The sequence below is a fragment of the Saccopteryx bilineata genome, chromosome X (assembly GCF_036850765.1).
Source record: "Saccopteryx bilineata isolate mSacBil1 chromosome X, mSacBil1_pri_phased_curated, whole genome shotgun sequence".
NCBI classification, from domain to species: Eukaryota; Metazoa; Chordata; class Mammalia; order Chiroptera; family Emballonuridae; genus Saccopteryx; species Saccopteryx bilineata.
In genome coordinates this window covers 122,188,664-122,202,122 of record NC_089502.1, presented here as the reverse complement: position 1 = coordinate 122,202,122, position 13,459 = coordinate 122,188,664, and the positions used below count along the sequence as shown (strand labels likewise).

Here is a 13,459-nt window from a genome sequence, read left to right as displayed (position 1 = left end):
CAGAGTAATAACTTGCATTCCCTAAAGTCTCAATACAGATCAGGCTCAGTGACTGATGCTTTCCATACATCACATATATCATGGCAGTCCCACAAGACAGGGCTCATGAGACTCACTGTACAGGGCAGTGCCTGAGGCTGATAGAGTTAGGGCTTGGTAATGTGCCAAAATCCCTAGGGTTCATAGAGGCCATTGCTGAAACTAGATTCCTGGTGTAAATTATAGTGAACCCACACTGGTCTACTCCTCCAACCTGAGACACACCTTGTGCTTTTTATTTTAATTTTCTTGTCAGTACATCAAAGTATGTCTGAAGTGGTAAAAGGAATGGCCCTGTTCCCAAACTACTGGAATGGAAAACAGCCATAACAGGAAGAATGCCATTATAATTGAGAAGTATAAATAAACGAAACAAAGACAGTGTTCTGTGACGGTATGATCATTTCCAAGTACAGAACGTTCATGAGGCCCTGTCTGTTTGGCTTAGAAGTAGAGTCAGCTCAGCATGTGGTTGTCCCAAGTTCGATTCTTGGTCAGGGAACACTGGAGAAGTGACCCATCTCCTTCTCTATCTCTCTGTGTCCCTCTTCTCCATCTCTCTTTCTCTGAGTACGATCCCATAGCCATGGCTGAAATAGTTTGAGCAAGGTGACCGTGGGCACTGAGGATTGCTGCATGGTCCCGCTTCAGGTGCTAAAATATTAATAGTTCAGTTGGTGAGCAATGCAAAAACAGCCCCAGACTGGCACAGCATCGCCTGGTAGAGGGCCTCCCAATAAGATCCCAGTTGGGTGCATGTGGAAGTCTGTCTCTCTGCCTCCCTGCTTCTAAATAATAAAAAATTGAAATTAAAAAAAAGACTTGTACAAAAAAATTAACTCATTGTTGACAGGGATACAATTAATCCCAGCTCCAATGTTATCCCTGGCAGACACAGGCAAAAGCAGGCGGGCTCAAGTCCCCCTTAGATTCTGCATGCAGGGTCAAAGAGAAGTGAGCATTAGCTACACACTAGAATTTCAGCAGAGAGTGGAACCCCAGGCATGACAGGGATGCCTAACATCTTGTCTGAGGAATGAGGCAACCAACTGTTCCACAACAGGTACATCTTTAGAATGTTCTGCTCTGTAGTTGGACAAAGGTCAAAGGAACAGCTTCCAGACAATGGTTACCTCTCATTTTATGAAAAGGGGTGGTCTGAGAATTAATCCTGCAGTGAATGGGAGAAACCCCATAGAGCAGAGGGAGATACCCAGTTTCTAATAGGATTCAACATGATAACATGGAGTAACATGAATAAATCTTTCCCAGAAAGAAGGAGGCCAATGAGAGCCCTGTCCTTGTTGTCAGACCTGTGACTATGGCACCTACTCATGGTGGCATGGTGAGTCCTACTTTCTCCCAGAGATCTCATGGAGGTGAGGAATGTCATCCAAGTCGGCAGTCACAGGTCAGCAGAAGTGAAATTTCCAGATTGTGCAAGAAACCAAGGTAAGGATGCTGAAGACTGAAAGGACAGCTCATCCCGTAAGAGTGGGGCAGCACAATCCCATTTTGGGAGCTCGGAGAGACCATGGGCTGCTGTGACCACATGAGGCACAGGTCACTTCTTCCTAGGGCATCTCAGGATATTGGGGGCTTAGTAGGGAAAGGATGAGCCTTGAGTCAAGACAGAGGATATCTTCAGATTATGCAGGAGTCAGGAGGAGGACAGTGAGGAGCACTGTGTGGACACACACCCTGTGTCATCCGTGCCGTATAGGATCTTCCCAGGCAGCGATGTCACCCAGAGGGACCCATCAGTTCCCACTAAAGAGTAACATGAAAGTGAGGGTTGGGTCTGTGGGTGGTGTTCACAAGTCAACAGAGGAAAGAATACTAGGCCTGCCTGTCATTCAAATTGAGGAGCTGAGTTGGGTACTTGAGTGACACCGTCCTTCATTGGGCCTGAAACAGCTGCCAGAGCTTTATTCCTGTGCCTCCTTGGACAGGTGTGGGCAGATAAGGTCAACCTTACCTCCTCCTGAGGTCACCGGGCGGTATAGGCCTTACTATGAGGATAGAGGTCTCAGTTCAAGAAGGAGAAGGAGGACAGCCCCAGGCTTTCAGGAATCACATTTGGGAGCCTGAGTGTAGACGATGGGGTCCATCTAAGCATGAACAGGAGGGTTAACAGAGGGTCATGCCCCAGCCTTTGACACCAGAGCCCTAGAGAGCTCAGGGATGGTTATCCAGAGAAGTTCCCTCACTCTCTTTATATCAGATCTAAGGGAGGTAAAATATTTCACTTGAGACTGTGGCACGTAGGAATTGGAAGGGAAGAAAATGATAAATGCCAGCATATTTTTACCTTTTACTACACACATTCCACCAGTCCAAGACAAGACTTATCAAATTTACTTTGCAGTTGAGTTTCACGCATACAGGTTAATAAGTTCCCAAAGCACACATGGCTGGTGGGTGACAGGGATCGAACCCCACACTCATCCACTCCTCCAAGCCTGAGGCCAAAATTAATTCATTTTTTCTCATTATTGTAGAATGCTTCTCAAGCAAAAGAAGAAGGGCTTTCTGTGGCCCAGCTACTGGGCTGAAATACATAGCCAGATGAAAATAATGCCAGAATGAATGTGAGGTATGCATAAGAGGAGCAAAAGAGAGAACCTTTGCTGACAATAAGATCAGGTACAGATGTGATTTCAGATCACATCAAATATCTGGGACTCCAAAAATGTATCTAGCTTCAGCCACTACTTTGTGTAGAGGAAGTCTGTTAGAACAGAATTCACAAGGGAACTTGAGTTGGGGAAGACAAGAAGTAGATTAGATGTTTTATTTCCCTTTCAGCCCACCGCCTGTGCTCCCGATTTGTGCTGTGGATTTCCCACATCACATCAGTCCCAGGCCAGGCACCCATTCTCTGCACGACTTGGAGTAGGGAAACTGATGCCAGTCTCGCTAGGGCATCTTCAGTCTCCCCCTTTGCAGCCTTCGCCAGTGAGGTTTCCCGACCGGTCACTTGGTGAGCCAGGAGGAGGAAAACCAGCAGCAGGAGTACTTGGGTGTGTGCCAGCGCCCAGGCCAGGGTGGCGGCACATCCTCATTGTGCCCGACGGACACTGAGCTCTCCTGTGTCCTGCCCCACTTCTCTGCCTCTGCCCACTTCAGTGGCTCCATACAGGCTCCGGCCACAAGCAAATGCATGAGCTTGTGGAAGTGTGCCCTCAGCACAGTGGTGGTGTGCGACACTGAGGCTTCACGGAGAGGATACCGCCAAATGCGTTCCACCCTCACTGAGAAGGATGTCTTCAGGCCCCTAGTTCTCCCCTACCAGGAAGCAGTGGAGTGGGATTGCTGACCCATGGCTGGATCAGAGGGAGCACCCAGCTGGACCAGCTGGCCCTCTTGGCCATCCTGTACTACCCTCTAGCCCTGAGGTCCCCAAATTTTTTACACAGGGGGCCAGTTCACTGTCCCTCAGACCGTTGGAGGGCCGGACTATAAAAAAACTATGAACAAATCCCTATGCCCACTACACATATCTTATTTTAAAGTAAAAAAACAAAATGGGAATGAATACAATATTTAAAATAGAGAACAAGTAAATTTAAATCAACAAACTGACCAGTATTTCAATAAGATCTATGCTCCACTCACTGACCACCAATGAAAGAGGTGCCCCTTCCGGGTGTGCGGCGGGAGCCGGATAAATGGCCTCAGGGGGCCGCATGCGGCCCGTGGGCCGTAGTTTGGGGACTCCTGCTCTAGCCTCAGCTGCCTGGACTTCACTATTTTAACCACCAGCTCCCTGGGCCAGATGAACATGGCCAGTCTGGTTCCAAGGGACGTCCCAGTACTCACTGACAAGAGGAGGCTTCTCTCCCTTCCACTGCACAGCTACTCCTGGAAGACTTGGACACACTGCCCCCTGCCCCATTTTGAGCAAAAACAGTTTGTGCTTTGACGACAACTTTCTGTGTTGAAGGCCTAGGCATCCCCTTTCCCTACCATGAGAAGGGTCCAGATGCTGGCGGTGGGATGGGAGCTTATGGGAGGAGACAAGCAACTGTGGCCCAGCATCACCCAAGACCCTTTGGAGGAATGAGCCCTCCACGGACCCCTTCCACACACGCAGCCTGTTGTGAGCTGGAGGTGTTTGGAAAGGATGCCCCAGGCTCGCTGAGGATATCTGAAGGACCAGTCAAGTGCATTTGACAATTCAAAAGGAATGATCCTCTATTTTTTAAGTGTTCTTTTTGCAAAAAGGTACATTTGAGCTTAGTATCTGTGTGTATGAATAACACGTATCATACATTTATTGCTTTTTTTGTTAAAAGTATAAAAGATTTGGCATTTTCTACATCAAATTGAAGATCCTTGCCTCTCTTTTCATGTTTTAGAAGAAGATAATGGGGCAGATGAACAAAGAGTTTCTTGCAAATGTGAATGAACATCATGAGAGATTGTTGAGATCCAAATATTTAAAAAGGTTTTAGCTGAGTGCATCAGCAAGATGGTGCAATAGGAATTCCTAGCACTTGTTTACCCCATTGAAACACAGATTTAACAATGATATAAGGAACAAAGTACCTTTATGTGAGACCCATAATCTCATTAAGTGGCAGTACGAAGTGGCAGTACCACAGGCAAGTATAAAAATTCTAAGATCAGCAGCATCTGAAGTGGGGAAGAAGATCAGTTTGACTTTACTGGCATCAGCACCTCCCTCCAGCTGACACATGCCAGCAAAGAGAGATGGTGCCTCTGCTCTAGATGTGGGGCTATAGAGAGTGGGGCAAATGCCCCAGGAATCCCCCCAAACTGATAGAATAAATGTATTTGGTAAGGTTGCAGGATTCCAATTATATTTGAAAATTAGCCATGTTTCTATATATGAAAAACAACTAAAATAAATTAAGAAAACCATTCTACTTAAAATGGTGTCAAAAAGAATACAATACATGGCAATAAATTCAACCGGGGAGTTGAAAAATCTGTATCCTGATAAGCATATGACATTGATAGAAAAAATTAGAGAAGATACCAATAAAAGATATCACATATTCATGGATTGGAGGAGATAATATTGTTAAAACATCCACTTTACCTAATGTGATCTATAGATACAGTGCAATACCTATCATATTTTCAATGCATCTTTCACAGAAATAAGAAAGAAAATTCATGCACAACTACAAAACACCCCAAATGCCAATGTAGTTTTGAGGAAGAGGAACAAAGTTCTAATACAATGTTATATTAATCAAAACAGTGTTATAGTAGCATAGAATAGATACATAGACCAATGGAACAGAATAGAGCCCAGAAAGAAGCCCATGGGCATATATCTATATCTATATCTATACATACATATATATATAGATATATAGATATGGATATATGGATATCCATATATATAAACTCAGGTAATCTTTCACCAGAGCACAATGAATACAAAAATATAAAAATGATAGTCTATTCAATAAATAGTGCTGGGAATATGGAATATCCATATATCTAAGAATTAAATTTGATGCTTATATCCTAATCAAATATTAATGAAAAAATGAATAATGGCTTTAAAATGAGTCTAAAACCAGAAAATTCCAAGAAGAAAGCATAGGGGAAAAGCTCTTTCATATTGGTCTGGTAATAATTTCTTTAATATGTCAAGAAAAACCTGAAAAGACAAACAAAAAGATTTACAGTGATTACATTTAAATTAAAAGTTTCTGTACAGCCTGACCAGGTGGTGGCACAGTGGATAGAGCGTCAGACTGGGATGTGGAGGACCCAGATTTGAGACCCCAAAGTCGCCAGCTTGAGTGCAGGCTCATCTGGTTTGAGTAAGGCTAACCAGCTTGAGTCCAAGGTCGCTAGCTCGAGCAAGGGGTCACTCGGTCTGCTGTAGCCCCCCAGTCAAGGCACATATGAGAACTCAATCAATGAACAACTAAGGAGCCGCAACAAAGAATTGATGTTTCTCATCTCTGTTACTTCCTGTCTGTCTGTCCCTATCAGTCCCTCTCTCTGAATCTCTCTGTCTCTGCCACACACACAAAAAAAAATTCTATACAGCACTGGAAACAATAAAATGAAAATGCAATTAATAGATTGTAAGAAATATTTGCAAACCATGTATCACATAAGGAGTTAATAGCCAAATTACATAAGGAACTTATCTCAAGAGCTAATTAATTAAAAATTTACTCACTTAACTTAAAAATAAGCAAAAACCCTGAATATTTTTCCAAGGAGGACCTACAAATAGGCAATAGCCAGTGGTGGGTTCATCCAGCTTTCATTTAATTTTTTATTGAGTTGGGTGAACCGGTTATTCAAATGGCACTTGTACTCAGAGTTCTCTCTAAAATGGGTGCTTGGGCAGTTGCCCAATGTGGAAATTGCAAATTTACATTCCTTACTTTTTGCATCTACTCAGCAGTGTATTCTAAGCACCTGTAGTAATGTTTATTTGTCCATAGGCGAAAAAATTTTGACAGAACTATGCTTGTAATATCTATTTATTCATTTCATAAATCTCATTTTACCTTTGATGAAATTCTACATTTTAATTCCCTCGAGTTTGTCACTTCAGAAAACAAACCTACAACATAAAGAGAAAAAGTGCAAAAGAACAAGAGGGTGACAAGCTGCCATCGAAAATATCTTCAAAACAGTTTTATCATTTTTTTGTCAGGTATTATTTAATATATTTATCAATATTTTAAAACTCATAACATAATCTAGTTTTGTGTACCTCTTTTATTGTTCTTATTTCAGTATTAAATGCAAGAAGTAATAAACTGGCCCTGGCCGTTTGCCTCAGTGGTACAGCGTCGGCCTGGCGTGTAGAAGTCCCGGGTTCGATTCCCAGCCAGGGCACACAGGAGAAGCGCCCATCTGCTTCTCCACCCCTCCCCCTCTTCTTCCTCTCTGTCTCTCTCTTCCCCTCCCACAGTGAGGCTCCATTGGAGCAAAGATGGCCTGGGCGCTGGGGATGGCTCCTTGGCCTCTGCCCCAGGTGCTGGAGTGGCTCTGGTCGCAACAGAGCGATGCCCCGGAGGGGTAGAGCATCGCCCCCTGGTGGGCAGAGCGTCGCCCCCTGGTGGGCGTGCCGGGTGGATCCTGGTCGGGCGCATGCGGGAGTCTGTCTGACTGTCTCTCCCCGTTTCCAGCTTCAGAAAAATACAAAAAAAAAAAAAAAAAGAAGTAATAAACTACCTTTCAATCTATCTTTTTTATACTTAAAATGGTCATTAGGCTTGACCTGTGGTGGCACAGTGGATAAAGCATTGACCTGGAACGCTGAGGTCACTGGTTCGAAACCCTGGGCTTGCTTGGTCAAGGCACATATGGGAGTTGATGCTTCCTGCTCCTCTCTCTCTCTCTCTCTCTCTCTCTCTCGTCTTCAAAATGAATAAATAAAATCTTTTAAAAAATGGTCATTAGGGCAGAGAACCAGCTGTTAAATTATTTGAATCTCACCACTGATGGTAGGTACAGTATATGAAAATGTGATCAACACCACTAATTATCAAGAAAATACAAATCAAAGCCACTATCAAATATCAACTCACCCCTATTAGAATAGCTATCATCAAAAAAACAAATACAAACAAGTGTTGGTGAGAGTATTGAAAAAAAAGGAAACTTTGCACATTGTTGGTAGAACTATAAATTAGTACAGCCATTTGAGAAAACAGTTTGAAAGTAGTTTAAAAGATTACTACACTGCTACTTATTACATGTTTCAACAATCTCATTCCTGAGTAAATATCCAAAGGAAATGACATCAATATCTCAAAAACATATCTGCACACCTATGCTCATTGTACAATTATTCGCAATAGCCAAAGAAATGTGCTCTATATATACAGTGGAATATTAATTAGCTTTAAAAATGGAAAACATCCTGTGATATGGGACATTAATGAACCTGGGAGACATGGTTCTTAGTAAAGTAAATCAGACAACGGAAGGTAAATACTGCATAATTCTTCCTATATGAGCTATCTAGGATTGTCAAACACATAGAAACACAGCGTAGAATGCTGGTAACCAGGGTGTGGGCAAAGGGAGAAATGAGGAGATGTTGTTCAACAGGTATAATTTCAGTTATGCAAGATGAATGAGTTCTAGAGTTCTGTCAAAAATCACTGAGCGGCCCCTGGCTGGTTGGCTCAGCGGTAGAGCGTCGGCCTGGCGTGTGGGGTACCCGGGTTAAATTCCCGGCCAGGGCACATAGGAGAAGCGCCCATTTGCTTCTCCACCCCCCCCTCCTTCCTCTCTGTCTCTCTCTTCCCCTCCCGCAGCCAAGGCTCCATTGGAGCAAAGATGGCCCGGGCACTGAGGATGGCTCCTTGGCCTCTGCCCCAGGCACTAGAGTGGCTCTGGTCCCGGCAGAGCGACGCCCTCGAGGGGCAGAGCATTGCATCGCCCCCTGGTGGGCAGAGCAGAGCGTCGCCCGTGGTGAGCGTGCCCGGTGGATTCCGGTTGGCACATGCGGGAGTCTGTCTGACTGTCTCTCCCCATTTCCAGCTTTAGAAAAATACAAAAAAAAAAAAAAAATCACTGAGCACCTACTTAACAATAGTGTACTGTGCACTTGAAAATTATGCAACATAATTGAACGACAAGATAACCTGGACTTGTTATCTTTGAATATATATATCCTGATTTATTGATGTGACCCCATTAAAAAAAATAAAATTATTATTAAAAAAAAAGAGTATTCCCATGTTAAGCATTAAGCTGATTAAGTGCAGATATTTAGAAAAGATCATGCTTATCATGTTAATGGGTATGTAAATGCTGCAGCCACTATGGAAAAACACTATAGACTCAAAGTATCCCAAAAAATGGAGTCAGTCTCTTGAACATTGCCCCCGGCCCTCAGCTCTCAGCTCTCAGGCACGCTAGACAGCCCAGCCACAGAGGAACCACGGACTCCTAAGTCATGGGGTCCCACGGAGCCCAGCGTACACTCAGCTCTCAGGCACTCTGGACTGCCTGGTAAGCCATTGTGGTTTTGCGGAGGCCTGCAGTAGGCACCCTGGACAGCCCTGTGTCCTGCCTGAAAAGAACCATGGACTCCAAGCAGTGGGATTCCCATAGCCGAGCCCTTGGCTTTCAGCCCTCAGGGATCCTGGAAAGCGCTGCGGGAAAGGACCCCTGCCTCCAGCCATTGCAGTCCTTTAATATTTGGTGCCAGTTTCTCAGCCCTCAGGCACCTTGGACAGCCTTTCGGGAAAGGACCCACTGACTTCCGCTAAGAGCCCAGGAACACTTTTCAAGCATTTGCATTCGACGATTCTCCCCTTGTTGGGTGCCGCTTAATCACAGGACTTGCTTAGAGTCTAGGTAAGGACCGCCCCCCCGTGATATCTGCAGAAACCACACCCACACATGAGGAAGGTGCGCCCTCACTTTTTCCCAGGCCCCTGGCTCTCAGAGGCCCCAGCAGGGCGGCCACACTGAATTTGGCCTGGAAGGTGTTAGCGAGCAGGCCTGGCAATATGGCGGTAGCCCCCGGTTTGTAGGTGGACATCCAGGTCTGAAGTGGGTTGAGGACGGGGGCCCTGGGTACTAAGAGCAGACCTTCCTCCATAGAAGGGCGTACATGGGAGCCACCCTGCAGTCAGCTGCAGGAGGCGGGGCGAAGGAAATAAAAAAGCGAAAGAACAGCCGCACTCTAGGTAACTACGGAGTTGAGGGCTACAGCCAATCACTGGCAAGCTCAGCAGATGTGTCCGGGGCACAGCACTCAGGCTGAGGTGACCCCTCATTTCCTCTGCGGTGGTCTCAGAGAGTTAAGGGCCTTGGTTTAGTGGAGGAAGCCCAATTCACAAAAACGAACACAGTCCACAGCAGGATTTGGGTAGTGATACTGTGAGAGGAGGGAGGATACCTCCCAGAGTGCACGGGGCACATAAAGTCCCAGCCCTGTTCGCAGGCCTCGCAGATTTGGGCATATCGCCATGAAGAGTTGTACTCAGCTCTGGCTGCAGTTCAGTGGATAGAGCATCGCAGGGCTTATGAAGGTGACAGGTTCAACTCCCAGTTAGGGCACGCAGTAAACGTGACCATCTGCTTCCCCCCTCCACCTTCTCTCTACCCTCCTCTCCGCAGCCAGTGGTTTGATTGGTTGCAGTGTACCCAGGCACTGAGGATAGCTGGATTGCAGCTGTCAGTCTCAGGCGCTAAAAGTAGTGCCGAAGGGGTTGCCTGATGGATCCTGGTGAGATGCAGAGTATGCCTCACTGTTTCTCCTCCTCTTACTCAAAAAAAATAATAGTAATAATAAAAAGTTTGAGGAATGTTGTACTCAGTTCTTCTCAGGCCATCTCAGAGAGGTGACAAATAAGGTCAAAAGGGGCAGCCTCAGGTCAGCAGAAAGAAGATTTCCCATTTGTGCCAGGTTTCACAGAGACCCTTGAGGGCTTTGTGAATTGGCCACATATTACCAGTGGGGCCACAATGAACCCTGCCTGTCTTCCTCAAGAATTGATGTCGGGCAGCGGTACCTATCAGATCTTCCTGAGGCATAACACTGAAGTGAACGCCATAGACTGAGAGGAGAAATCATGACATTACCGTGAGTCCAATTATACCTTGAATTCAGTTGCTATGTCAAACCAAGTACCTTAGGACCTAAACATGCCTACAGCAGGCCTCACTCTTAGGAGACCAAGCTTGGTCAGATAAAGTCAACTTCAGTTCCTCCTACTGGGTCTGGGAGCTTGGCTCTTACTGGAAAGGATTTCTTTCTCTGAGCCCAATGGAGGAACCTGAGTCAATACTCAAAGAATCAACCAAGCCTGAATAAAAGAGACATTAAAGCATCCATTTCAACCATGTACCCTCACTGGAGAAATCTCAGGGAGGAGATGTCAGGTTGAGTATGCCACCTCACTAATTTGTTTTAGTTAAAAATTAAATTTAATGTGGTGATATTCTTCCATAGGAATGTATATGTTTCAGGTAAACATCTCAATAGTATTTCAACTATTGATTGTGTTGTGTGCCCATCACCCAAAGTCAGATCATTTTCCATCACTGTATGTTTGTTTCTCTTTACCCACCTTACTTCGTATCAGATCTATAAGAAGTAATATTAGAGTGAGTGTATGGCCACCACTCAGCCAAAGGGGAGTGGTCTTAAAAGAAGCCAAGGTGAGGCACGTGACTGACAACTGAGGATCCAGACACACTCAGGACACAAAGAACCCCTCTAAGCTGTGAACACTAGGTTTCCCCTGATAAAGAAGTGGACTGAAGCCCTGGCCAGTTGGCTCAATGGTAGAGTGTCGGCCTGGCGTGCGGAAGTCCCGGGTTTGATACCTAGCCAGGGCACACAGGAGAAGCATCCATCTACTTCTCCATCCCTCCCCCTCTCCTTCCTCTCTGTCTCTCTCTTCCCCTCCCGCAGCCGAGGCTCTATTGGACCAAAAGATGGCCAGGGTGCTGGGGATGGCTCCTTGGCCTCTGCCCCAGGTGCTAGAGTGGCTCTGGTCAGGGCAGAGCATCGCCCCCTGGTGGGCGTGCCGGGTGGATCCCAGTCGGGTGCATGTGGGAGTCTGTCTGACTGCCTTCCCGTTTCCAGCTTCAGAAAAATAGAAAGAAAAAAAAAAAGAAGTAGACTGAGGCTCCCCTCCACTTCTATCTCCTGAGTCCCAGGGAGCATTAAGGTGTCAACATCAGAGTAGAAGAAGTGAGGGTGCCCATGCTAAGCCCAGAGTTCACAGGATAATACTCTTGATGAACCGACAGTACCCCACATGCCAGAACAAAGGGACCCACAGTACATCACCTGCTGTCATCTCAGTAAGTTTAGATAGGGATGGTAGCATGCAGCACAGCTCACTCTTAAGGTCGTGTGTTTCCTCTACGTGGTTCTCAGGATACAGAATGTCCAGGAAAACAGGAGCCTAGTGGGTTTCTAGGGTAATGACCTCAAGATAGCCTGTAGACTAGAGGCTGCCTTCAGTAAAAACACTGTGCAATCTACCTGCTGAAGGTGCTCATATCATCTCATTCTCCATCTACCAGGTGCCCAAATACCCTGTCCATTCACCCAGAGCTCTGTCTGCTGTCCTGAACAACAGCCGTCATGCCTCGTGGTCAGAAGAGTAAGCTCCGTGCTCGTGAGAAACGCCACCAAAACAAAGCAGAGCCCCAAAATACTGAGAGTGTTCAGGCCGCTGCAGGAGAGGAAGAAGAGGGTGCTTGCTCTTCCTCTTCTGTTTTTGGGGAAGCCTCCTCGAGCCCCACTGGTGCTGTCTCTCTGCAGGTGTCTCCAAGTGCTCCAGACACCACTGGTGCCACTGCAGGGGTTTCCTGCAAAAGATCAGGAAAAGCCAAAGGCCGTGTTCAGAAAAGTAAAAATGCCCCTCAGGCCTCAACTTCCACTGAGAGCTCTGGCCGGGACCTTCTAACCCAGAAGGCAAGTATGGTGATGAAGTACCTGCTTTCTCAGTATAAACTGAAGGAGCCCATTAGAAAGGCAGAAATGATGAAGATAGTCCACAAATGGTACAAGAAGGACTTTCCTGAGATCCTCAGGAGGGTCACTGAGCAATTGGATGCGGCCTATGGCCTAGAATTGAAAGAAGTCAAGCCCAACGGTAACGTCTACAGCCTTACCGAAACTCCAGGTACTAGCAGTCTTAACAAGTGCTGGAGATTTCCTATAAAAGGAATTCTGATGCCTCTACTGGGTGTGATCTTCTTGAATGGCAACTGCGCCCCTGAAAAGGATATCTGGGAATTCCTGAATCTCATGGGTGTCTATGATGGAAAGAAACACTTTATCTTTGGGGAGCCCAGAAAGCTTATCACCGAAGATTTGGTGCAGGAAGAATATCTGGTGTACCGGCAGGTGCCCTACAGTGATCCTCCACGTTATGAGTTCCTGTGGGGTCCAAGAGCCGAAGCTGAGACCACCATGATGAAAGTACTGGAGTTTTTGGCCAAGCTCAATGATGCCAAAGTTACTGACTTCCCACTTCTATATGAAAAGGCTTTGAAACAGGAGCAAGAAAGAGCTCAAACCAGAGCCCAAGCTGCATCCACATCCACAGCTGGCCACCCTTCCAAGGCCAGTGGGAGCTCCAGTACCGCATCTAGCTGCAACCCGCACCCTGAGTGACCTCGAACTGGAGTCTCCACTTTCGGTTGAAAAAGCCTGTTAATCAGTTTTCTAATGTATGGAGTGTCTTGTTGGATTGTTTTTCTGTTTGTTTGGTATTTTCAAGTAGTGTACTTTTTGCATGTTTACTTAGATTCAAGTTACAGATTTAAGAATGATACAGATTTCACTTTTATTGCCATTTACCATGTTAAGAGTATTATCTCTGACATATAAATTGAAATCCTTCAATCACTTTTGTGATCCAGTGCTAGATAACATGGTTTTAGGATAAGAATATCTTTTGAGATGTTAAAGAACTTTGCACTA

At 45.7% G+C, this 13,459-nt stretch overlaps 1 protein-coding gene across 1 annotated transcript; it reads left to right on the top strand.

Moving 5' to 3' along the window:
- Positions 1-12,112: 12,112 nt before the first annotated feature.
- LOC136317829 (melanoma-associated antigen B4-like) lies at positions 12,113-13,150 on the top strand. Its single transcript, XM_066250552.1, has one exon. The coding sequence runs from the start codon at positions 12,113-12,115 to the stop codon at positions 13,148-13,150; it is 1,038 nt and encodes a 345-aa protein (XP_066106649.1).
- The last annotated feature ends 309 nt before the right edge of the window (positions 13,151-13,459 follow it).

What these genes read in the sequence shown, in the direction of transcription:
- LOC136317829 (XM_066250552.1), top strand. Translation starts at nt 12,113, where the DNA reads ATGCCTCGTGGTCAGAAGAGTAAGCTCCGTGCTCGTGAGAAACGCCAC.